A 26967-nucleotide genomic window follows, 5' to 3' on the forward strand; every position below is an offset into this window, starting at 1 on the left:
AATTCAGTGCAAATGCAGTATTGTAAGGGTTGTAATTTTGCTGTTGGTGATCGTTCAGGTAGAAAAGTCAGTCTCATCTTGGATTTCAGGCCAAGATTGCATAGCCAGCAGGGAATCTCTTCCTGTGACTTTGAGAAGAAATGGATTTCTTCTGGATGCGGTGGAGAGGAGAGCTGAATATTTTGACAGCTATGTTGCTTCAGAATTTTCCAGAGTAAATTTCATTTAAAAAGTCTTCTAAGTGAAGTTTGTGTGACAGGAAACAGCTAACATTCGAACACCCAAACAGATTTTTTCTGACTGGTGAACGTGTGCTGTGTTTGACTTAAGTTCTTGATGAGAATACTCACTCTTAAGCAAAAATAATCCATACAGCTATTGAGTTAAGATGCTGAGACTTCATTTACATTGTCTAAAAGCCTACTTAAAAAAGCGTTTGACCAGCCGAGGTTCTGTACAGTAACCTGAGGCTCAGGGGTTAGGCAGTTTTCACACACGTGGTGTTTTGATGAGGGTAGACAGCTTTTCATGCCATTAGGACATAAACATTGCCTGTCAGAGCAGGGGTTGACCGTTGAGTTATTTAACTGCAGATGAAGTGTTTCTGTCTGGGTACAGAGGAGCTGTCAGACCTTTTGTTCCGTTATAGGCAGTGCTGAGAGTAGTGCTGAACATCTGGGTATGTGACACTTGAACACTAATCTGGGTTCATAAAAAATGCCCAGGAGCATCCCTGTGAGCCACCAGTTAAGCAGGTGCTTGTAATTGTTTCAGAAAACGTTTCTGCGTTTATGTATTGGCCCAGCCTCACAGTTCTTGGTGGGGCTATTTTATATACAGAGAAGACAATGTGTGTGTATGAGTAACTGACTGTATAAGGCAAAGCAAAAAGGTGAAGACACAAAAAAGCTCTCTGTAGATTTTTTTTTTTTGTGTGTGTATCATCCTGTGCATTTTTGAGAAGAGGGGTTTAGAATGATCCTGTACCCAAAGCATTTTCAGTTAAACCACTCTCCCTCTGCCCTGCACTGTTTCCAGTTTGAAATCCTGCAGAGGCTCTCTAGCAGGTGGACAGCTGGCCGAGTTTTCTTTTCTGTGAGTTTGGTAACATATAGAAACTTCATGTTCAGTTAGTTCTGTGAGTTTAACGCTGGTAATGGTAGATAAACATTATTGTAGGCTTCATGTAGCATTTTTCTTTTCTTAGGCTGTAGTTGTGGTTGCTTTTAAGTAAGCTGAATGGGTTAGAAAGCAATTTCATGTAACATGTCTGTATATGTATATATGTTATGTAGCTACAGAAATCTTTTCTTTTCCTCACTAATTGCATAAAGAAGTGGCATCTGACAGAGAAGCAATGTGAGGCTTTGTTACATCTCTCTAAAAAAGTCCTTCAAGTCAAGACAGCTTTAGTGCAGACATCACTTTTCTGTCTGAAGAAAAGTCATTATTTTTTTCCCTTGCTCAAGCTTGTAACTCTTCATAGGAGATCTTTCAGTCCGTTCCTGAGCTGTAGTCTGGAGGGGATGCTTGTACAAGGGGCTGTGAGGTGTGGTTATGTTTGGAGACTCATTTTGCAGCATAGTAAATAGCTTGAGGCTTCAGCCTTTTTTGAAGAAAAACTTGTTCTTGAATCATCATCATACCTGTATTGCATTAATTGCATTGCACCAACCACGCTGCAGATGTCTCTCTGGTTATCATTTCACTTCTGATCATCGACTTCCTTCCCTGTCGTATAAAGCCCGAGGCTCATTTCATTTCTGAACTTCACAGCTGATCATCCTGATGTTCTCTGTTGGGTAGTTGAATTGTCTTGTCAGCCTTTTTATTTGAGAGCACTAAATATCAGCGGTCTGGCTAATTCAGAAATTGAAACAGTTTTTAATGAATTGGGCAAAGTCCACTAGAATTGTCTGAGAAGATAGTTGTGCATTTTTTAGTGCGCTTATTTGAAATCAGTTTGTTAATTCTCAAAGCAAGTCTTTGTATTAATACGAGAACTGAAGATGCTGCAGTCATGGCTTCCTTTTAAACCAATAAGTGATATGTTATTAAAAAAGTAGCTGTGATTTGCAGAACTCTTGAGTAAAACCAAAAGCATGGAAACAGTTCAGTTGCAACTTCAAATTATAACCTATGTTGGAGAACAGTTTCTCTCTTTCTGTCCTGACTGGGTCTGACAGTGTTGCGGGAAAGCGTTTGGCTACTCTTGCCAGCAGGTTGGGTTTGAAGGAAGACATGGCAACAGGCTGAGAGAGTGAAAATTAGAAAACAAGTATTGACGTTTTTATATGTTAAGCTACCCTGCAGGGTTATATGTTTATGCTAAATTTTAAACGGTTGTTTTAAAAGTAGGGGAATGGGAAATGCAAATAGCACTAGCTCTTCTGATTCTTCACTAAAGGATGTTATTATCGTATCCCTGAACATTCTAGCTGCTATGGTAACCAGTTAACTTACTGACAGTCAGCAGATAAAGTGTAGACATCGTTATGTACATGAAGTACGTTTTTAAGGTTACGTAAGTTCTTCCATGTACATTTCCACAGCATTAAGGGTTGTACTTGCTTTTGAACCTTAGACCAGCTGCATCCAAGAAGTATTAAAGAAAATCTTTTGATACAGGTCATTTGCAGCATGTATACAAATTAGTTTAGATAAATCATGCATTGTCCTACAAACTAGTTATTTCTGGCTTATTGTAATATAGCTCCTGAATTTTTTCCAGCAGCATAATAAAATGGCTAATCAGGTGAATGGTAATGCGGTACAGTTAAAAGAAGAGGAAGAACCAATGGATACTTCCAGTGTAACTCACACAGAGCACTACAAGACACTGATAGAGGCAGGCCTTCCACAGAAGGTGGCAGAGAGACTTGATGAAATATTTCAGACAGGTATAATATGCATTTCTTGTTTCTGATTGGTTATGAAAGCGAGGGCATACCATTTTCAAATTTTTATAGATTAAGGTTTAAAAATTCATTGTTTCTGATCTGTGTAGCTCTGAATGTTTTGCTACTTTGACTTCCCTAAAGGCAAATTGGGTTTGACATTGACTAATTACTTGACGTATCCTTAGTGTTATATGTGATATCTTAGTTGCTTTAGGGCACAGAGCACTTGTTTCTAAGACGTTGTCAAATAAAGATATATGTTTGAGCATACTAAACTGTACATATTTTTTTTTTTCTTCAATCTGAATCATCATTTTGCTTTTACTTTTCTACTGTCAGCTCCTCACAGTGGTTCTCAAACACTCAAAAGGCTGGATAGGTGCCTTAGCGAGGGAAGAAACTGGCTTGTCTTGCCTTGGACTACATTTGAATTGAGTCTGCCTGTGGATTTTTTGTTCTCTCTAGTTCTGAGTGGACAGTTTAATCCATGTTGTTTATTACAATGAAATGTTCAGTTTGACACCAACTGCTTTCCATCTAAGCTGAGGACTAAGCTATCTAGCAAATTGATTAATACCTTGCTGGTAGCAAGTGATCTGTGCAACTTCTAGAGAGGTTTCTTTATATATAAAGGTTTTTCTATTTTGTTTTTGTTAACCCCCTTATTATTTTGTCCTATAGACAGAGGCTTCCTTTTCCTCTTTAGAGTGTGTCCTGTGAACAGATTTACAAGCTCTATGCGCTGATCTTGAATGCCTTGGTGGCATGATAGTTTTTGTTGAAAAGAGTTAAAATTCCACCGATCAGGTGAAGGCAGCTCAAAACCAATACCTTATCAATCCTCAGTGTGATACTTGGGCTCTCGTGGGTGATGTCTTTTGGCAGTCATTCACAGTGAGCTCTCATCGAGCCTGTACCAGCTTTTACTGGCTTCAGACATGCACTTTCTAACTGTGGGTCACGAAGATGTGCACTTAATTGGTGGTTTGAGAGAAGGTGTAAATGTCTGGGCAGAGGAACTTGTGGGGCTCTAACACGTGTTGCAGTTAGGTTGTGTTGTGAGGAGTTCTCAAGGAATTTAAAAACTTTTCTGCCCAGAACCTGACTACCTAGTATAACTACACTGCATGAGTAACCTGAAAACAGTTATTCACACTTCCTTAATTCCACCGAAGGTGTTCACATTGTGCAGGGGTTTGTCAGTGAAGCAAACTGCTTTTAACACCCGAGCTAAATTTGGGGTTGAACTTCGGGATTTTTAATCTGCTGAGGTCTTAGATGAAAGATACAGGTGCCTTCCAATATGCAGGATCACTTCTGAAATGTAGTCCTTGGGCTTGGCACTACTGTGCATTTTGAAATCGAGTAGCAGTTAAATAATCTGTGTGTTTTGGAAATCAAACTGTTACAAAGTGTGTGGAGTTCTTGGTACCTGTCCTAAATTTCACTGTGTAGTTCAAAAAGTGCAAATCTTAGTCTATCCTTGTCAGGCTCCACAGCTTATGCAAGTGTGTTACAAAAGGAAAGAAATAATCTGTAACAATCCTTAAAGTGGTTCAGAACTGGTCCAGTGTTTCTTGGGGGAGTCTGTAACTGTAAAATTAACATTAGATTTTTTTGGGTACATAGCAGGGCTCGAAATAACGCCCTTTTGAATTCTGGCTCTTGGAACTGCAGAGAGCAACAAAATGAGTTAAAAAGAGTTTTAGACCTATAGGAAGTCCACTGATTTTTGCTTTTGGAAGATGGAGGAAAGAGTGAGCTAATCATCCTACTTCCTAATATTTTGTGAGGTCAAGCTTCATAAGGATTTGATTAGCAGTTAGGAAGCTCCTTTTTAATGTACAGTAGGATACCTGTAATGTTCACGTGTCAGCTTGCTTTAGAACAGCTCCATTCAAGAGAAGGGATTGTGAAACTTAAAGACAAAAATCCCAAATCCAAATTACTAGGAGGGAGCCAGAGTTCACCATTCCAAATCCTGGTGTTTAATGCTGCTCTTGGGCAACAGATTGGGTTACTGAATGTTAGAGAACTATTACACATGTGGTATAACCTTGCACGTTAGTTAGTGCTTAGGAATACACATTTTAATTTAACTTTTTTCATTGTTGTACTCATGTTCTTTCATATACCTGTGTAGGAATATGTAATTGTATTAAATGTATAATTCTGTTGCTATGGAACGTAACATTTTGACTTTAAAAGCAAACTGCATAGTTCTTAGTTTGCATGAAACTCAATAGAAATCTGTAACTTCTTTATCTTTAACTTTTAGGGTTGGTAGCTTATGTCGATCTTGATGAAAGAGCAATTGATGCTCTTAGGGAATTTAATGAAGAAGGAGCCCTCTCTGTATTACAGCAGTTTAAAGAAAGTGACCTGTCGCATGTACAGGTAAGGTGAGAGCTCCAGGAGTGTGAGCGCATAAGTATAAATAGTATTGTAGCACTACTGGCAGGAGAGCTATAACTTAATTAATTGATATTGCTTTATTTTAATGCTTCAGACTTGAGTCACCTGTTAAAAATTGCCTTAAATGTGTAGGTATTTGAGTGCAAAGCAAAAGCTCCCAGATAATAAAAATGAGCGTGCCCTTGAGAAAACAAGGTAATGATACTACCTGGTATCTGATCATTTTTTTTCTGTCTGACAAGTTTGTTAAATTAATTGTTACATTTTTCAAAAGGATTCTTTTGATGTTTATTGCATTGGCTTGATATGGTGACCTCCCGGTGTGGAGTGTCAGATTCTGTGGGTTCCCAGGGCTTTTCATATACACAATTGAATTATTCTGTAAATTATATCTACAGAACAAAAGTGCATTTTTATGTGGAGTTATGAAGACCTACAGGCAAAGAGAGAAACAAGGCAGCAAAGTACAGGAATCAACGAAGGGACCAGATGAAGCAAAGATTAAGGTAACATTTAGAAAATACTCATTATTCTATATTCCCTGTTGTATTTATCACCTGTACGCAGGCTGAAGTAATTTTACATGCCCTTAAAAAGCATCAGTACTACCTGGATGAGTCTATTCATACTTGGATTTAAAGGAATGTATGCTTGACAGATTCAAAAGAGAGAGTGCTTGTTTGGAATGCAGAGCTTCCTGATTGCACAATTGCTAAAATGCACGGACTTAATGTTACATAAGGTTGATGAAAACATTGCTATCTATTTAGGAATTGTCTTAATTTTCCCCTTTATATTAAACCACATTTAAAGATACTTTGAGAGTGATTGGACATTTCAACAAGGCATTGGTATATTAAGATGCTGTGCAAAAACTGAAGTACGGAGTGACCTTGTAGTGTAAAACAAGCTTTGTTTGCTGTTTGGGTCGTGGCTTTTTAAACTCCCAAAATAATGCTTTTTCTAGGTTCTGTCTGTCTGTACCTCATTGTCAAATGCAGAAAGGAGTAGATAATGAAATGGTGATCTTGGGACCCTCTTTTATGGCTTACATTTTAACCCACTGTCATTCCCAACCCAGCTAATGTGACTATTTCTTTTCAGGCTTTGCTAGAGAGGACTGGTTACACTTTGGATGTAACTACAGGACAGAGGAAGTATGGAGGCCCTCCTCCAGATACTGTGTATTCTGGTGCTCAGCCTGGGATTGGAACAGAGGTCAGTATATACCAAATGAGCGGTTATTTAGTGTGTTGCTAACTGATAAATAAGAAATACTTCAAAATAATGTTACAAATGAAAGCTTAAAGTATTGTACAGGAAAGCGTTTTTCTATGTTTGTGTCTTAATTAGCCTTTCTCACTTCTCAATATTCTGCAGAGACAGAATAGCCTGAGAGGGTGGAACAGGTGAGATGTGCTAGGAAAGGCTAGGTAAAATTTCTTAAAATGTAATATATTTTGTTGTCAGACATTGTCTTCCCTAAAGCTTATGGTCCACTGCTTAAAAAGTGACCAGTGTATGAGCTGCATAGAGCCATAGGAGTGGGACTCAAAGGTATTTGACTCTGAAATGTTAACTAAGTGATGGCAGCAAATTTTATTTCATGCAGCGTTCTGAAAATGCAGACTTGGGTATTGTATAAAGATACTCATATGCAAAGAGGACAACTGAGACAAGCAATTATTAAGGAAGTGTTTATTTGCTTTTGCTTCAGTCTGTATGAAGACATCCTTGTTGCTTGCATGGAGTGATAGTGAAGCTACAACACATAGTCCATGGAACTTGTTTCTCTTTGCAAATTTTTGCATTTCTGCATTCAGAAAGGTGGCTTAGAGGTTGTCTACCAACTCGGTGGTGGTGCCAGGGTGATTGTGATTATGTGAAGTGTTACTCGGTTGCACCAGGCCTCATTGACACCAGGAATCATCTCTGAACAGAACTGGAACAGTGAGAGAAAGGTGGTTGATGCTCCAGGCCTGTTAGTGTTTAATAGGCATTTGGACAATGCATTTAAAGATATGATTTAGCTTTTGGTCAGCCCTGTAGTGGTCAGGCAATTGGACGTGGATGACTGTTGTACATCCCCTTCCCATTCTATTCATGAATGAAAATACTCAACTGATCTGAAGTATTTTGTCCTGTCAGTGGTGGTTAGTCTTGTTCACAGGAAAGTCATAAAGTTAGCAGTGCTTTGATACTGTTAAGGGTATGTTTTTATACTTACAAGTTTTCTGAAGCTCACTAGAACAAGTAACTTGTGGGAGCTCCCTTAAGATAAGCACATAAATGCTTCTCCCATGAATCAACATTAGAGGTTGTAACAAAACACAGCCAGCTGGTTACAAGAACTCTACTTCTAACTAATTAACATGTTGCTGGCATTTTGTAGGATTCGAAGACTGATTGCTGCTTTAGATGTGCTTCTTGGTTTGACTGGCTGAGATGCTGGACACCTTGCTGAAACTAGTGTATGCTTTAAGTTTGGTCTTTGGCTCTTGCTCTTGAGCTCTGAGACATAGTAATCAACTTAAACACAAGCTTATAGTTTGGTAGACTAGGCAGAGTGTGTTTGAACATAGGTAACTGGAGATGACTGATTTTCGCAGAATGAGATGGGTGTTTTGTTTTTTTGGTTTCGTTGATGATGTTTTTCCTAAACTTGAGAATAGCTTCTCTTTTGTCCTTAACAGTTCTCATTATATAGGAGTGTAAATGCCTCTTTTCTAATATTTTGTTTAAAAATGAAAAAAAAAGACAAAATGTATCTCTTTAGGTTGTGGCAGTGGATCTTTTGTGTTTGAAACTTAAATATTTAAGTTATAGTGAAGCTCTCATAGCTTATGCCAGCAGTCACTGATGTTAGTAATGGCAAAACTTTGTTTTTTAAGGATACCCAATTACTGTTACTGATTTCACAGAATCCCATAATGGTCAGGGTTGGAGTGGTCCTCTGGAGCTTGAGTTCAGCCCCCTGCTAAAGCAGATTCACCTCGAGCAGGTTGCACTGGAGTGTGTCCAGGTGGGTTTGAATCTCTCCAGAAGACTCCGCAGCCTCCCTGGGCAGCCTGGACCAGTGCTCCACCACCTCCACAGGAAAGTTCTTCCTCATGTTAAGGTAGAAATTCTTGTGTTCCAGCCTGTGCCTGTTGCCCCTGTCCTGTTGCTAGGCTCCACTGAACAGAGTTGGGCCCCTTCCTCTTCACCCTGCCCATCAGGTATTGGTCAGCATTGATGGGATCCCCTCTGTCTTCTTCAGGCTGAGCAGACTGAGCTCACTAAGGCTCTCCTCATGAGAGATGCCCCAGTCCCCTCATCATCTCTGTAGCCTCCAACAGACTCTTTCCAGTTGTTCCTAGTCTTTCTTGAGCTGGAGAGACCAGAACAAGAACCAGACCTTGGCCACAAGGGTTTATTACTGACTTCTTGTTAATTTATTGTCCACCAGGACTCCCAAGTCCTTCTCTGCAGAGCTGCTTTCCAGCTGGTCAACCTCTCATCTGTCCTATGGCAGGGGGTTGTTCCTTCTGAGGAGCAAGACTCCGCTTGCCTTTGTTGAACTTCATGAGGTCCCTCTCTGCTCAACTCTCCAGCTTGTCCAGGCCTTGCTGAATGGCAGCACAGCCTTCTGGTGGATCAGCCACTCTTCCCAGTTCTGTGTCATCAGCAAACTTGCTGAGGGTGCGCTCTGTCCCCTCATCCAGGTTGTTGATGAAGATGTTGGATGAGACTGGACCCAGTACTGACCCCTGGGGAACACCACTGGCCACAGGCTTCCAGCTGAACTCCGCACCACCGATGACAATGCTCTGAGCTCTGCCATCCAGCCAGTTCTCAATGTATCTTGCCACTGACTCATCTAACCCACAATTCCTAGGCTTCCACAGGGCCTCAAGCTCCACCAGGGTAGATTTAGGCTGGACATTAGGAAAAAATTGTTCACAGAAAGGGTCTTGGGCACTGGAACAGGCTGCCCAGGGAGGGGGTTGAGTCACCTTCCCTGCAGGTGTTTAAGGTGCGGGTGGATGAGGTGCTAAGGGGCATGGTTTAGTGATTGATAGGAATGGTTGGACTCGATGATCCGATGGGTCTTTTCCAACCTGGTTATTCTATGATTCTATGAAATGTTATGGGAGATGTCTACTAGCAAGGTTTTTGTCACCAACATCTACCGCTCTCCCCTCATCTATCCATCCAGTCATGTTATCATAGAAGGCTATCAGATTGGTCAAGCATGTTTTCCCCTTGGTGAACTCATGTTGACCTCTCCTGATAACCTTCTTTTCTTCCAGGTGCTTAGAGGTGACATCCAGGATGAACTGTTCCATTACCTTTTTGGGGATGGAGGTGAGGCTGACTGGTCTGTCATTTTTAGATTCCTCCTTGCCTTTGCAAGGTTGGAGTAGCGTTGGCTTTCTCCAGTCCTCAGGCACCTCTCCTGGTCTCCGTGATCTTTTGAAGACTATGGAGAGTGGTTTAGCAATAACATCTGCCAGCTCCCTCAGCACTTGTGAGTGCAACCTATCAGGGCCCAGATGATCTCTGTTTCAGTCCTCCTTGACCAAGGGATGGTGTTCTTTCTCCAGACTTTCTCTTTCCTCCGAGGTCAGGGATTCCTAAGGGCTGGCCTTAGTGGTAAAGCCTGAAGCAAATAAGGCTTTTGGTAACTCTGCCTTCTCTGCATCTTCCATCACAATGGCACCCTCCTTGTTCAGCAGCGGGCCTCTGTTTTCCCATCTTCCTTTTGCTGCTGATACGCTTGAAGAAGCCCTTCTGGTTGTCCTTTATGTTCTGTGGCAGATTTAATTCCAAGTGGTCTTCCTTGTTGCATCCCTACATACCCTGACAGTGTTCCTATATTTCTCTCAAGCGGCTAGTCCCTTTTTCCACACTTCTTCCAGTTGAGTTTTTCTAGAAGCTCCTCCTTGCTCATCCATGCAGACCTTCTGCCTGCTTTGCTCCATTTCTTACTCCTTGGGATGCACCTATCTTTAGCATGATTTTCTGTCAAAGGTACATACCAGGTGGATGTTTTCCCTCACAATATATCACATCTTTCTACTGTGAATGCTAGTATGCCAGCTAGTTTGTCATCTTAAAACATAAAATGGAATTAATTACATATTAACTATAACTTTAATTCACTTTCAATGAGTGCTCCAACATTGTGCAGTAAAACTGTAGTTAAATACTCGTAGTGGCTGTTCAGCATGTGGAACACTCAGGAGTTGTCACAGTGAACCTTTTCCTGAAAGGATTAATGGGGTGAAGCTGCCCAGTGTCTCTTTCCAAGTGGGTGGATGTTGAACGCAGCTGGACCTTTTTGGGATGTGATTATGTAGTAGAGACAAAGTATTTACAGCTGTGTTGGAAGCCTGGGGAAGATAACTGCAGTAGGATTTGATATCAGATGTCAGTATTCCTCTTTTTTAAGGACTTGCTGCTCTAATTAGAGCGTTTTGCTTGTAGGGGTCACATGATGTTTATTCTTGGAGACTTTGATGGATGTGTTTATTGAATGGGAATGGAATTATTGGTGTGTTTCCTTCTCTCCTTACCTGGCTTTGTCATTTGCAACTGTATGCCCTGATAACTGTTTACCCTCCAGGGGCTTGCACGGTGCTCCTTTCATTTGGCTTAACAGCTCTAAGGTCTTTTTTTCTCCGTTTTTTTCTTACCTTCTTTACTTCAGCTGTTCTTAAAGGTGATTTTAACGGTTCCCCCCACTATCTCCCCACAACAAAGTCTGGTCAGTGAGCATGATGGGAAATTCAAGATCATGGCTGAACCCATGCATTTGCTGGCAAGTGATGAGCAAACTTCAATTTGGTTATGAAAATGCTTGACCTGTGCATTTCCTTGCTTACCTGTTCTGCAGGGTTTTGGTCCCTAGCAGGTAGTTTTGTAGTCCTGCTGTCTTTGATACTAGAGTTCTTCTGGAGGTCCTGCTGTTGTAAACTGACAGATTAGATTTCAGAAAATAGTCAACTCTGGAAAGTCTTTCAGTTTATGTATTATTTTTGCATGCTGAAGCTCTTGCGTTCGCCGGGAAGAAGGTGCTTAGAAGTGTCACAGTAAGGATGACTGCTAAAGGGAATATTCATGTTCTGTGAAGAAAAATACATTCTTTGGCGGGGGGGGGAATAATTAAATTGGGTCCTTGAACTGAAAGAGAGTAACTGATAATTTGCATAGCTTATGAAGCTCTGCTTAGGAATGTTTGCTCTGTGCTAACCAGTTTATCCTTTTACTAAAGCCTGTATACAAGCAGTGCTAAAAAAGATTCTTTCTGTATTCTTAATTTCTATTTTTTTTTTGCACAAAACTACTTCAAGTTTTCTTATTGTGGTTTAAAATAGGCTGGCTGTTCAGCAGCATTGGAGGATGCATGTGCAGCAGTAACTTTTGGAGTTTAAGTGTAGGCAAGACAAGGGAAGAAAATGTTATAAGTATTCCATTAAATTCAGTCACAACAAGGATTTTAAGTGTATAATGAGCTTAAGGAATTTTAGTCATATGTTCACTACCAGTGAGGAGTGATGAAGCTTTCGTGTGGACAAGACAGGCATTCAGGTGGATAATGCTGGGTGCTAGATCCACCATGGTATCTCTAGTGTCTTGTGTTTGTGGGTAATGTCTGAGGAGGTGGAGCTGTATTTGCTAAACAGGTTAAAATACATATACAAGACTGAAAGATAATTATAACACGTGTATACATGTTTATATGGGTTTTTCTTTCTTTAGAGGAGGGTCAAAAAAAAAGTTACATTCCTCTGGCCCATCCAGAGAGCTGTTCCACCAACAGTTGAGGAGGTTGTGGTATTTGATTTCCACCCTTCACCTTTCAGTGTAAATGAATATAATACCATTTAAGACCAGATTTGAAGAAGAGGAGGCTTCATTGGGAACTGTAAACCACCAACCCTTACCCTGCTGTAAGAGGCAGGGGAAGACAGTGTTAAAAATCACCTCAGTGCAGTGAAGGGAGCAATAGAATTCAGTCTGTGCTGATTGCTGGGTTGGTTTCAGTTCTACTGAGGGATCTCTAGATAAGGTAAGTTCTGCTCCTAAAGGTTTGAGAGAGTGCTGTTTCAGTGGTGTTCAGTGGTGTGAAATAAAAACTTGGCAATGCTATAAGTAGATGATTTGCTCATGAAATGAAGTGTGCTGGGGTAGGTGGTCTGTGTGACAGTTTAGACTGTATAAAATTGAGACATTGCCATGTGTCCTTTTCAGGGCTGAAACTTATTGGAGAAGTGTATAATAAACATCTGCTTTGAATGTGGTTATCAGAAATACAGAATTACTTTGATCTCTGTGAATGGAAGGTTGGTATTGGATCTGCTTCTCTGTGGGTGCATGGTCAGGATCTGCAGCAAGTCTGAGAAGGGTTGTGAGATGAACATGCCATCTGGAGAGCGTTCTGTTACTGGAGATGTTGGGGCAACTTAAACTGCTTTTGTCCATAAAATTGGAAGAGTCAGATGCTGTAATAACTCTCAACTTAAGCAATGGTGTAATAACTCCAGAGGGAGATAAGCTGGACAGAGGTTGTGCTAGATGCAGAACAAAATAGAAAATTGTGTTTGTACTGGAAGAACTGGGAAGTTCAGAAGTTTTTGCACTGTGCCAAATCTTTTTCCACTTCCATATTTTTTAATAAAGATTTGAGGTTTGGATGGGACAGAGCAGTCATGTGGCCTACATTCAGTTAACCCTTAGATCTGGCATTCAGGAAGGGTTTGCTGCAAAGCATGTGAAGAACACTATTAAAAGGAGGGAAGTTTTGAAAAAGCTCTTGCAGCACTGCTGTCCACTTCTGTTTGCTTGTGATGACAACAGAACGGGCACAGTTGTTGAAGTAACTGAAAGGTGCATCACCTAGAGTGCAGAAGTGGGTTGCACTCCTCAGTCATGCTCTGTAAAGTTGTTCAGGAAACTGAAATTGATCTTTTGCTAGTTAAGACTTTTCATAATATTATACAACAATAGTAAGGGTGATATTAAATGGAGTACTTAGCACAGGTCCTTCAGGAAGCAAAATGGGAAAAAGTAAGTGTAATGGTGAACAATCCCAGCAGAAGCCCAGAAGTGATACAGTTGCCATTCTACTCAGACAAGATTTCTTCTGTTTTTTTTCACTGATAATGCCATTTTCCAAAGTTTTTTCCACAGTACTCTTGTTGAGGATCTGAAAAATAAAACATCTAATATTTACATTCTTGGGTATTTAATCAAATTTATTTGAGCTTACCAACATATCTAAAAAAAGGTTACTGCAGTTTTTCTTCTGATTGCTGCAAGATGTTCACCCAGAGTTTGTCATGTCCAGTGTTGATCCTGTAGTTCATTAACATTTAAGTTTACAGGCTCAAAGCAAGTTCACTTAGATGTGAATTATTCATCTCAAGTACTCTAGTCCTTCTGTTATCAGTGGAAGTCACTCTAGACTACAGGTTAGGTAGGAGTGCATTCAAATGAAACCCTTAACTCTGTTCTCGTGACAGCTCCTAGAGCATATTGCCTGAGCTGAACAGTAGTAGCAGTCTTGTGAAATTGTTGGTGGTCTAAAGTTTGTAAAGTGAGACAAAGAGACTGGAAAGAAAGGAGGAAATGGAAGCTTTCAGGTTGGTAAATCTTTGGTAAATAGCTGGAAAAATAGCCTTTGAGTTCAGATTAGTATCTTTTCTAAAGTCATCTGTTTGGTCTGTCACCTCCAGTTTCTGTTGGAACCAGTGCCATCAGAAACAAAGAGCTCAATGTGGACTTTCTACATTGGATTGACTTAAACAGTCTGAGTTTTTGGAGAGCCCAGGCAATAGTTTCACTGTCTCAGTACCAAGCTGGACTTCTTGTCTTGTGCAGTTCCACAATGGTGATAATTTTTTGTCTTTAAAAGCTGCATGAGGGCTTAGGAATGAAATGTTCCAGGTAATGATAATGGCGACACCTGTCTGTAGGGATTTCTAAGCTTTCTGGGGAGATGGGGAGAACCTGTTGACTCGCCATTATATTTTCATACAGGATGATAAATCTCTTCATTTTTTCCCCAATAGCAAATAAATTGCAGTCAGTTGGCATTCACACTGAGCTAAGTGAAAGAAACGTTCTGGAAACCGAATTTCAGGAATATCTGTATGACAAAGGAACTCCTGGCTTTCCTTTGAAGGGAAGTGATTTGTGTTCTACACTTCTCTAAGTCAGAATCATCACACTCTCATCGTGTGTTTGTTCATGTCAGTGTTTACATGGTTTACAGAGTGCCTTTAGTTTTGGAATGATCTGCTCAGTACCACATTGGACTATGGCAAGGCCTCGCCATGACAGAAGAGGTTGGCTCCTGGCTTTTTTAACTATGAAAAATATTAGAAGTTAAAATAAATAGTTTCATCTTAATGGGTGTTTGGAATGTTTTGCTTGTGTTAGCAATTCAGGGACATTGGGAATTCAGAGGAGAGCTGCAGGGATTAAACAACTTAGTGGAGGGGTAAGCTTTCTAGGGACCCCTCAACTGGAGAGATGAAACTGCTGAACAAAACCTTACTATGGGCTATTGGTCCTGCTCTGGGTAAGGAACATAAACAGGACTCCAGATTCCCTCAAGTATTAAATGATTCAGCTGGTGGAAGCTGAAACAAATACAGACTAAGAATAGGATAGTAGTGTGTGTGTCAAAAGTCGAAAATGGAGATCAGACGATTTGAGGATTTTCCTTTAGATTTTTTTCTGTTGCTGTAGCTTTCCTTTGAGGATGGGGCTGCAGAATGGTTTAGAAAATACCGCAAGAGCAAGGAAGTGCTTGGCCTACTTCAGTATAGGATACGCAGCTAGACAGTCTGTAAGGTCTTTGGTTTTGATTGCCAAAGTTATAACCAGGTAAGAACCATTTACCTCTGCAGCGGTGGGAATGTACAACCTCTTCAGTATAAATAACAAAACTAGGTTTGCTGTATGTAAAACATAGTGCTAACAGCGAAATGTTTGCCAGGTGGACCAGGACATAAAATACTGTCAGCCACAGTGAAGCTGCAGTGTTTGTATGTTGGTTTATGCTGTGATAGACTTCCTTTCCTGTGAACTTTCAAGTGTTAAAAGTAAATTCGGGTTTATGAAAAAGCTTTGTTTAAGTGTCCTCTTCCATTTTAGGTGTTTGTTGGTAAGATTCCCCGAGACTTGTATGAAGATGAGCTGGTACCTCTCTTTGAGAAGGCTGGTCCAATCTGGGATCTGCGCCTCATGATGGATCCTCTTTCTGGCCAAAACAGAGGTTATGCTTTCATTACCTTTTGTAGTAAAGATGCAGCACAGGAAGCAGTCAAACTGGTGAGTAACTTATTTTCAGAGTGGACAAAGTAATGTAAACAGCTAGCATGCTGGTAATCTCTTAGATGATGAAGTCTTTGAAGTGTTTCATTAAAACATCCATTGATTGACTTGAAATTTTACTTAAAAGTTGCTTACCGATTTGATTTAGTACACACAAATAATGTTCTGCTTTTAAGACTGGTGCCTGCTCCAACCCACTGCAGTCTTTTCAAGGGCTTGGGGGTCTGCAGTAAGAGCTGACAGGATTGCAACTGGAAAGTACATTCTTTAAGCTTCACTGCATTTAAGTTTTATCACCTTTCCTACTAAAAAGAGCTAATTAGGGGTGCTTCGTTTTGCTGCTGCTCCTATGGGGGAGATCTCGGACTTGGTGCTCTTTATGGTTTGCCGTGGCCTTTAGTTCTTTCTAGTGGCAGTCATGTGGTTGGCTCACTTCGTGGAATCCTGGTTCAGCCTGTGTCCAGCTGGTTTGGAAACGGGCGCAGAGCATGCACTGGGAGTTGGGTCTGACTGAGGGTCATTCGGCCTAGCCTCTGTCTGAGAGGAGGCAGTAAAATTAGGCAGATCGGTGTGTATCTCCCAAGGTTTTGACTGTGAAATAACGCTTGAGCTCTGAACTCAAGGAGGTGTGATGCTTTGTCGTTTGCCTTAGCAGAATTCAGCTGATCCTGTGTGAAGAAGTGGGGGAAAATTAACCATGCAGTTAAGCTGGGAGAAGAAACAACCCCAAACCCTAGAGAAACTTAAGAAGTGATTCTGTTACATTATAAGGGCCTGAGAGGGAGTCACTGCCTCTAAACCTTACAATGTTGGTTCCCTCAAATACTTTAATGTCTTTAGAAACAGTTGCAGTTATTAGGTTATGTTCTTCCAGGACTGCAGGTTGTTTGTCCCTGCTTAGGGTGTTCTGCCTTTCTAGAACCTCATTGGTTGTTTCCTGAAGGAGATGTACACGATATTTTTGTAGTTGTTTGCTTCTGCGTTTGTGTTGGAGGTTGGCAGATGTGAGTTACTGTCACTACAGAAGGAAAAATGGTTTTGAAAGGTTTGGGCTTTTTTTGACCAAGTTGAAGATGCTTGGAGTTGTTACTTTAAATTTTTCCTGTTTGAGGGAGATAAAAGGGAAGATACTGAAGTGGCAGGAGATGTAGCAAGTGGTGTGCCACTGATGGAATATTGGCCTCAGTACCCTTGATAGTGAAGTGGGGTTCTTACAGAAAATAAGCATGATGTTTTGGAATCTTGGTTTCTCTGCAACAGGTGGACCTTCTGCTTGTGTTTGCAGGTACAAGTGAGAATGGGATTGATGGTGATTAAAATGGCTTTGTAAGATAAGATATAATTTGAAAAGCAGGTTCTGGTGAAGCTCCTGGCATAGGAATACAAAGTTCTGTTGGGTTCTGGATCACTGCTGCATGGAAAGAAAAATCTCTGAGCTTTGTCTTCCTTAAAGTGATGTTGTTTGCCAGCCTGATGTTCTTCTAGTTCTTTCTGAACACCAAGAAGGTTACAGGAGGTCCTACTGTCATCTATATGGCTACCTCTCAGGGAAGAAAAAGCTGAAAACTCAATTTTAAAGAATTCCTCGTGTTGCGTTTGAAAATTGTCTTTGTCTCAGTGTTCAGACTGATCCAGCTGTGGGCACAACCATGAAGCAGTGGGCTTTTTTTCAATGGCAAATTTGAAACTTAACAGCAGAATTCATCAAGTCCTAGCATTTATAGGGTCCAAAAAACATACTTGAGGTGAGGGGAAACAAAGTCAAAAAGTAATGTTGACTACAGTGACAGCAGAGTGACTGACATTGAGTCACGGCCCAGGAAGCAGTCATCAGCTGTCTAGAAAGACTTTTTGAGTCTCTTTACCATTTTCAGGTGAATGAATCCATCTCATGCCATTTGTATTTGTTAGGTGTTGTTCTTTGCACAGCAGTTTTCTTTGTAGCTTCCCATTCAGTAGAACTTCGGAAGCTTCTCTGGAAAACCTAGACTTGGCAACGTTCCTCCAAATGAATGCTGACTCTAGTACTGCAGTTCTATTAATTCTCTTGCAATGTGAATTCAGTATTTATAAAAATAGTAGAGCATGAAGAAAATAGCTGATTTCATGATTTGAGGATCATCTTATCTGTATTATTGTGGATAAAGCAAACAAATAACTTTTTATTTTCTCAGTGTGACAACTATGAAATCCGTCCTGGGAAGCACCTTGGAGTCTGCATCTCTGTTGCAAACAACAGGTTATTTGTTGGGTCAATTCCAAAGAACAAGACTAAGGAAAACATATTGGAAGAATTCAGTAAAGTCACTGGTAAGGACTTCTTAATGAGTTTGTCACACTGATCCCGAAGTACCACTTGCTCAGTTTCATAGGTCTGGTTGTTTGACAGATGCGTTCAGCTATCATTTAAATTATTTCCAAGTTGGTTTCCAAGTTTGTTCCTGGTAGGAGTTATATATAGCAAACATATCTTATGGTAGAGTTTAAAGGGCCCAGTAGCTGTTTTACTGATTGTTGAATGAATAATGTTGTAGGCTTCCAATTGGAGGTGGAAACAGTGCAGATGAACTCAGAAAAAAAGTGAAGGTCTAATTCTGTTACCTGTTCTAGCTTCCCGTGGAAGGTGCTCTGTAACTGATCTACAGTAGGCTCTGCTTTTACAACACGGGAGTTTTTGGGAAGCCTGAAACAACTGTATTGTTGAGAAATGATGGGGAAGAAGGAACACTAAACCCGGTTAGAGAGAATGTTACTATAGAAATAGTTGTCAGGTTAATTTCTGTCCCAGTTCAGAGTTGTTCCCCAGTATACGCAGCAAGTAGGAAGAAAATGTCAATTTGTCATTGCAAGGATAACTTTGCTTAACTAAGAGATTGAAGGCTTGATCACTTGCTCTTGTTCCTGTAGGGGAGTTTTTAACTTACTGCTTCTTTTTTAGGATTGCTATTTATAAGTACTTCAGGGAAGTGGTGAAAGCAGAAGGTGAATATTCATTTAGTTCTCTCTCCTCTGTTTTGGAGAGATGTGGAAGAATTTCTTTCCAGCTGCCCCTGAAGGCAGGGGAGTTGCTGTGTTAATGCTGACTGTGTACAAAAATGTAACAATGATAAAACAAAATATAGACAGCTTACACTGTGTGAAGTGTTCAAGTTGATGTTTGGCAGCCCCTGATTGAGAGGTAAGTTTGTGGAGAGCTTTGCTGTGTGACCTCTTTCTGGTCAAATTGGATGGATGTCTGGTTTTGTGTTTTGCTTTTCTTGTGCTCCCTTCCTCTTTCAGGTGTTCAAGTGTTCAACTCAAAGGCCGTATATTACAAAAGCAAGTGAAGGCATTTTAGAATAGACTCTAGATCTTTTTCCTTTTGAAGCTTAATACTAAAGACCTGTTTTTCAGAGGGTTTGGTGGATGTAATCTTGTATCATCAACCTGATGATAAAAAGAAGAATCGAGGATTCTGCTTCTTGGAATATGAGGATCACAAGTCAGCAGCACAAGCTCGTCGCCGCCTGATGAGTGGGAAAGTAAAAGTCTGGGGAAATGTTGTGACGGTGGAATGGGCTGATCCAGTAGAGGAACCTGACCCAGAAGTCATGGCGAAGGTAGGTGGAAACTTGGCAGGATGCTGTCATACTTTGGGAGGAATTTCTTTATGCTGTAGTGACAAAGGTTTTTTCCAGCTGAGCAGTGCTCGTTTTGAGGTGCAAAAAGCGGCTAGAGGGCATTTTCGTAGTAAACTATGCAAACTGGCATAGTCTGAGGGCTGCAGATCAGTTGCCATTGTAAGACATTAGGAACATGTTGTAACCTACTGTTCACGTTTAAACTGGAAGTGCACAGCGTTGCCCTCCTAGTTTGTCTGTTCGTATCTGCTGCTGATGATAATGAACACCAGGTGGATATTTTGGAAAGCTGTTTTCCAGAGTGAGATGGAGGTAAAGTTCAGTGTAAGGAGTGACGTGCTCTTTGTCCCTGTGTTTTGGGATAACTCTTTGCTGCTCTCAAGGTTTATTACTTAAATTTTACTGGGACTTTTAGCATCCCAGAAGCAGGAAATCAAAGCTGGATATTCTGATTGTGGAAGGTAGCTGTGGAAGGAGAGAAGTTGTAGAAACTTCACGCAGGTAATGTCAAGGCTGTTTTTAATTTCTGAAAGAGGTACTGAATTTATAAGGTTACTCAAATGTCTTAATGCAGAGAAGAAGGGAATTGCATCTTAGTTTGTGTTCATTTCCTTTGAGGTTTGACTTTTAGATTACAGCTTTCATTCTCACTTTTTTTACCAGGTGAAAGTTTTATTTGTAAGAAACTTGGCCACTACTGTGACAGAAGAAATTCTTGAGAAATCCTTTTCTGAATTTGGAAAGCTGGAAAGAGTAAAGAAGTTGAAGGATTATGCTTTTGTTCACTTTGAGGACAGAGGTGCGGCAGTGAAGGTGGGTTAATTATTCTTTCCCAGCTAAATTGATGTGTGCAGTTTTTGTACAAATGATTTTAAGGAATTTCTTTACAGTAAGTATCTAGATAAGACAGTTTGTAGAGCCCATTTAATAAGGTTCTAGTGGTGAGCATTTTAACTCTAATAACTTTGTTCCTTTGATTTCAATATCTACAGGAGGGTGTGAGACTTGAAAAGGGGCATGGTTTAGTGTTTGATAGGAATGGTTGGACTCTATGACCCGGTGAGTCTCTTCCAACCTGGTTATTCTATGATTCTATGACAAAACTGTAGCAAAATAACAAGTACATTGGAAAAGTGGTAGAGGGCAATGCAGGAGAGTCTGGAGAAGGGAGGGAAGGATCAGCCTAGGCAATTCTTCTGAGGAAATGCTGACAGAAGGGATCAGTTCTTTTTCAAAGACCCTTCTGTGAAGGTTGTGTATAGTTTTGGAGTGACAAAAGTATTGAATAGAAATTGCAAGGCAATTCAAGAAATGTCTGATGAAGGGAGAAGGATGGCCCTAGTAGCTCCCTCAGTGCATTACTTAGGCTTAACTCTCCATGCTCCCTAAAAGGCTTCTTCTGAAGGACTTCATAAATGTTTGAGTCATTACTGTAGGCTTCAAAAGTGTCTTCATTTGTATGGAAGAGCAGCTGAGAGAGAGTCATTAATCTCTGCTTTTTGTACTTACGTGGATTGAATTCTCCAGAAATTACTCTTATCTGTTTTTTTTTTTTTAAATTCATAGTTCATGGGTGAGCAAGGGAGGAAAGGAAGTGCTTTGCACTTCAGTCTTGAGCAAGTATCTTTTATGTGGCTACACAGAACAAAGGCGCTTTACTGAGTCTTAGTAATAATTCTATAACCATTTCAGCGATTACAGTTTTCCCACCCACCAAACCAGGGTTTGCAGTACTCTTGAATTTGGCTTTGGGTTGAATGTCACTCGTACTAAATGAGGTTGAAGTTAGTTTGGATAGGGTTAGATCATGTCTAAGGGTGAGAGATTGGCAAGGGTAAGTCAACAGCACACATTTTGTTACAGTGTGGGTTTAAACACTCCCTGGTCCCTCTCCAGTACACCTTACTGTGAAATGCTCTGCTGGATTTGAGCAGCTGACAGATCATAGCAGATGAGAAAAGACAGAAACTGCTGAACAGCAGAGCATCTCCAATGCTGATCTTCTCTGAAAAAAAGCTAGAACACTACTGCGTCTGCCTGGTGTGATTTATGGCTGCTGAATTGGTTTATGTATTTTGTGGAGTATTCATGTGTGTTTTTTAAAGGAAAGCATTATTATGAAATTAATGCATGTAATGCATGGAATTGGCTCATGGATTCCAGTACGTACTTATTTTCATACCTTCTTTGAAATAAATGGCCATGATTTCTAACGTGTTTGAGGCACATAGCTGTGCACACATGTAAAGTCTTTGTTAATGCAAGTATTACCCAGAAAGGTGAAATGCAAAGTAGATAACTCCAGGTACAGAACCAGGGGGTGTAGTCCTAATCCTGATTTGTGTATGTATGTAAAATTCTAGTTTTTGTGTATTTGATAATTAGAAATTACACATTAATTTTCTGGAGGTTTCTAACCTCCCTTAGACGAGATAACCAGGTCTTAGTAATTTTTTTTTCAGCTTAAGTCTATGTCCTCAGAAGTACTTTGCTTCCTCAGAGGCACTTGTGTAGCACACTTCGCTGATGAGGAAGCCTAGCTATGAAACCACTGTTTCTTGTGCATATGTGCGCTCTGCCTGGCTTACAGTGAGTGTTGGTGTGGGTAGGGAGAACTTGTGTCCATGCATATGAAATGTTTCTAGGAGGTACAGGAACATGAAAAGCGATGGTATTATGCCTGATCTTTTAACTCAATATGTTTTAATCCCGTTCTGTTACCTTATATAAAGAGAATATTTTTTTTAAATGCTGCTCGCTGTAAGTGGTGAAGAGACTGGGACTTGAGAGGGCAATATATGCCATTCTGTTTAATTAGCGCAGAAACTGTGCACACAGTGTAGGTCAGCCTGGAGCAAGCCTGCCATCTGGGTTCTTTCACTTAAGTTTTATTTTCCTTTTTGAATGGAAACAGCTTTTTAGATGTTTCTCTTCTAATTCTTGTACAGGCTATGAATGAAATGAATGGGAAAGAGATAGAAGGGGAAGAAATCGAAATAGTGTTAGCAAAGCCACCGGATAAGAAAAGGAAAGAACGTCAGGCTGCCAGACAGGCTTCCAGGAGTACTGCGTGAGTGTCCCTTCCTGCACTACTGTAATGCTGCGGAATGAACTTCTGCTGTAAAGTATGAGCTGGTTTGGAAGAACGTCAATGACTTCACTTTCTCCATGTTATGTATTGTTAGCCAGCAAAGGGAAATAAATGCTTTATTGTGGGAGACTTTTGAAGATAAATAATTGCGTGTTTCTTTTTCTTACTAGGTATGAAGACTATTATTACTACCCTCCGCCTCGCATGCCGCCTCCTATGCGAGGCAGAGGCCGTGGAGGGCGAGGTGGATATGGCTATCCCCCAGATTACTATGGCTATGAAGATTATTACGATGATTATTATGGTTATGACTATCATGACTACCGAGGTGGCTATGAAGATCCCTATTACGGCTACGACGATGGCTATGCTATAAGAGGAAGAGGAGGAGGAGGAAGGGGTGGGAGAGGTGCCCCTCCACCCCCTCGGGGGCGGGGAGCACCGCCACCAAGAGGTAGAGCTGGCTATTCCCAAAGGGGGGCACCCATGGGACCGCCGAGAGGAGCCAGGGGTGGGAGAGGGGGTCCTGCACAGCAGCAGAGAGGACGCGGTGCTCGTGGAGCCAGGGGCAACCGTGGGGGCAACGTAGGAGGCAAGAGAAAGGCAGATGGGTACAACCAGCCTGATTCCAAGCGCCGTCAGACCAACAACCAGCAGAACTGGGGCTCCCAACCCATTGCTCAGCAGCCGCTCCAGCAAGGTGGTGACTATGCCGGTAACTATGGTTACAATAATGACAACCAGGAATTTTATCAGGATACTTATGGGCAACAGTGGAAGTAGACAAGTGAGGAGGGATTGAGAATATTGGAAACATAGAATTGGCTATAGCTCTACATCCTTCAAAACAAAATTGGCTTAATGTTTCATCCTTCCGTAGCGATTGGCTGCCATTTGTATTGGGCTGAAGAATCACTATTGTGTATATACTCGAGTCTCTTAGTTTTCTTTTTCATAAACGCACTTGGACATTACTGGGCTTGCAGAATTCCTGAACTCCGTATGGGGTTTCAATGCTTTTATCATTTTAGGCTTCATTTTAGCAGTTTAAAAGCAGGAATGGCACACTGTTCAATCATGATTTTGCAGAACCTCTGGTTTTGGACAGTTTCCTTTTTTTTTTTTTTTTTTTTGGATTTGGGATAGCCTACATAGGAGTCTGCTGTACATAAAAGTAAAAGCTAGTGCTTTGTCTTAGTAGTTTTAAGAAATTACAGCAAATTAAGTTTTCTTGTATTGAAAATAACATGATTGTATGTTTTGCATTCCTAGAAGTAGGTTAACTGTGTTTTTAAATTGTTATAACTTCACACCTTTTTGAAAATCTGCCCTACAAAATTTGTTTGGCTTAAAACGTCAAAGCCGTGGCAATTTGTTCCTTGATGTGATTGTATTTCCAATTTCTTGTTCATGTAAGATTTCAATAAAACTCAAAAATCTATTCAAAACATTACCTATTTCAAATTCAATTGTGTCCTAAAACATTATTTCATTGGTAATCCTTGCGAAAAACGCTGTTTTCAAAGTATAACTGCCTATGTGAGTGATCAAATTCCTGCAAATTTTCCTGTGCTTTCCAACCCGTGGCACTGTGGACATCAGCCCGGTAGCCCCACGGGCACTCTGCGCAATTGCTGCTCAGTAACTTTACCAGCATCTCATTTCGAAACTTTTTTTCTTTTTAAAAGTGTTGAAATGTATCCAAACATTCAAGAGATCTACTTTAACCCTAAGCTTCTAACCTAATGTGGAGAAGGAAGCAGAGCCTACAATGGTGTTAATTTTGTTCCTTTTTCTATGCGCTGTGGAGTCCCTTAGAGGCTGCTCTGTTGGCATCCAGCCTTACTGTATTATTCAGCGTACAACCACATAGGGAAATGGTTTTGATCTCAAGCAGTCTAATTTAAGATAATATTTCACTAGGTATAAGAATTATAAATTAGCTGCTGTGGCACAGTAAACCTCTTGCTGCAGAGAACACAAACACGCTCTCCGTATTCTACTTATTTCTGTCTTGACGTTTTAATTTGATGTTCTGCCATGATGAACAATTTGCCTTAGAATTCTCATGCCTTGTGATAAAGGCTGTTTTTAAAAAAAACAAACAAACCAGTGTAGTATCCTGGGGGCATTGATAGCTACATTATTGGGGTATTGTGTTGCTTTGACCCTTGTCTCGGACATTCCTAGATGTCAATTTTAACTGGCAAGTCGTGACATGACTCGCGTGTTGCATCTGAGCCATTCTGTGCCCCAATGAAGAACATTTGCTACTCAGGAAAAGAGAAACAAACGGATTTAAACTTTCTCTAAAGAAAACTATTGCCGGACCTCTAAATATCCAAATCAAATACGCTGCTCATGCCTGATTTACAGCATTCCAAACACAGACTATTGAGGAAGTTAAACTTCAGTGGTCGTACTCCTCCCTTTGTCTTCTATTCCTGTCTGGTGTCTCTGTATTGTGTCAGAATTTGAGCAGGAAGACGAGCCTGCCTGCGCGTTACTGGTGCGGGCCAGGTGCGTAACTGCATGGTTTGAGCTCTGATCTGGATTGAAGTGAGGGTGTCTTATCTGGTTCTTAAAAATGGCTTTGCCCCCGAGTCAGGCCCTTCCTTTCAGATTAATAGCATTGGTCGTAAGTAATTTAAAGTGCTTTTCAAAATTAGCATTTAGTGTGTTAAAGCTGTTTTTGCTTTTGTTTTTGTTTTTTTTACTCCATAAAGTTAATGGGGCCAAATCCTGTCCTCTCTGTTCCTTACGTGAGCAGTGAAGTCCGAGGGGGTTTGCCTGGGCGTACGTGTTGGGCCTTTGCTTGTGGTAAGGGTCTGGCTTGTAATTTGTTTTAATACGAGGGTTTGCTGTCCTGTCAGTATGACTTTATAATAAATGATAGAGCTTATGGTGGGGTGACCAGAACCCTGTAGTCCTAGTAAGTATTTGCTTTTCATTAACCATTATAGAGGGGGTCTGGTACAAGAGAGGTTAATTGGAATCATATTTGAAGTCCTCTCCATTCTGGAAGAAAGCTAGTGTTCCCATCCACCTGCTTGGAGTTAGCCCAGGAGAGGGACAGTGCCAGGGTGGGAGCGTGGGGGGGGAAGTGATGCACTTCAGTTGTAATGTTAACAAAAACTTTCAAATTGTCTTCCTTGAGAACTGTAAAGCTGCACCTTGTATTTATTACTACGCAAACCACCATTTTCATAATATTTTTATTGAATGAGAAGTGAGCTGTGCATTTTTATAATTGAAAATTCAAATCAGTAAAAGTTTGCATTTACGAAAGCTACCAAGTTCATCGATTTATCTCATTTATGGATACTCAAATTTGCCTGTTAAATTTGCAGCAGTGCTTTACTGAATCTGTAAAAATAACATGTACTACAGCTTCTTGTGCAGGGGGGTGTGCTGAGCTTGAAGAACTTAACAAAATTATTGAAAAAATTTCTGCACAAAGACACTGCCAGCCTGGTGCCAGAGACTCAGGGGACGAGTTTTGCACTACCGGCATAATATTGATATGTAGTCAAAGCAAATAATAAATTAAAATCTTGTGCATCTCTTTCGATCTTTTCTTCAGGATAACTTAGGAAAAATCCTGTGATAAAATATATTGAAAATGGATATCAACTTGCAAACCAGTATTAAACTTTTATGAGTGTCTTGGTGGAGGAGCTATGAAATGGGATTTTAATAATCATTTGATCACTCATTTATAGCAGTTGCTTAAATGTCTGTATTGATAAGGTGTTTGACTTAAAATTAAGAAGTGGGTTGTCAGATTCCTAGCAATTCCAAAACTTGAGCAAAGGATTTTTACAGCTATTGTGTTATTGTAGACTTAACTTTCACGTTACTAACAAAATCAATTTACTAAACTTAGCTTTTAATATTACTAATTCATTAAACATAGTTTGCAGTTTTTTCAAAATATTGAAGGTTTAATTTTTTTGTAGCAATAGTTTATTTCCAGGACTTGGCTTCTGTAGTCTGATTATGAGAAAGAATGACAACTGCATTGCTTAAACCTTTTCAAAATAAGCTCCAAGTAGAGGATCACCGCATGATGTTGGTGACTGTATATAAACCTGACCACTTTTTGTCCCCTCTGCATTTGGACACGAAGCCCATTTCTGTATTTTGAACTTCACCAACCGCCCCAGAAGGCACTCTTCTTATAAGGCTGTGGAAAAATGAATGGGAAGTGTCAAGCAAAGAATCTTAAACCTCTTGGCAAAGCTCATTTGGCACCCAGACCTGTAGAACCTAAGGCAACCGTGTATATTCCCAGCAAGACTTAATTTTATCCAAAAGTGCTGGTGGCCCATTCGTATAACAGCAAGGACCCTGTCCCACAAACCCATCACGAATAATCTTTGTTGGAGCATGACTTGAGTCAGAGTACTTGTGTGATTGAGGATTGCTTGAATGGTGAAGGTTTGCTAGATTGGATTCTGCCATTTGCACACGCTCCTTGAGCAGAGCCTTACAGGAAGAGTGCACCCAGCTGGGTCCTGGCTTTCTTAAAGAAAAAGAGAAAAAAGTTAGAGCTTCTGTTAACTTAGAATTTGAATGGAGCTGTTGTAGTCTATTGGCTCAAAGTGTCTTTTGA

General features: G+C 40.5%; 1 protein-coding gene across 4 annotated transcripts in view; it reads left to right on the top strand.

Moving 5' to 3' along the window:
* Window positions 1-25271, top strand: part of HNRNPR (heterogeneous nuclear ribonucleoprotein R) — a 28374-nt gene extending 3103 nt beyond the window's left edge. The window contains exons 2-11 of one of the 4 annotated variants that reach the window (XM_069875244.1): window positions 2732-2900; window positions 5179-5297; window positions 5714-5821; window positions 6420-6533; window positions 15462-15638; window positions 17816-17951; window positions 19035-19240; window positions 19925-20074; window positions 22210-22331; window positions 22523-25271. In XM_069875244.1, the coding sequence (XP_069731345.1) occupies window positions 2732-2900; window positions 5179-5297; window positions 5714-5821; window positions 6420-6533; window positions 15462-15638; window positions 17816-17951; window positions 19035-19240; window positions 19925-20074; window positions 22210-22331; window positions 22523-23135 (1914 nt within the window). In that variant the 3' untranslated portion in view covers window positions 23136-25271. The remainder of the gene's footprint in view (window positions 1-2731; window positions 2901-5178; window positions 5298-5713; window positions 5822-6419; window positions 6534-15461; window positions 15639-17815; window positions 17952-19034; window positions 19241-19924; window positions 20075-22209; window positions 22332-22522) is intronic. The other 3 variants (XM_069875245.1, XM_069875247.1, XM_069875246.1) reach the window with 3 other exon arrangements.
* The last annotated feature ends 1696 nt before the right edge of the window (window positions 25272-26967 follow it).

Source organism: Phaenicophaeus curvirostris, chromosome 23, assembly GCF_032191515.1.
Source record: "Phaenicophaeus curvirostris isolate KB17595 chromosome 23, BPBGC_Pcur_1.0, whole genome shotgun sequence".
Lineage (NCBI taxonomy): Eukaryota > Metazoa > Chordata > Aves > Cuculiformes > Cuculidae > Phaenicophaeus > Phaenicophaeus curvirostris.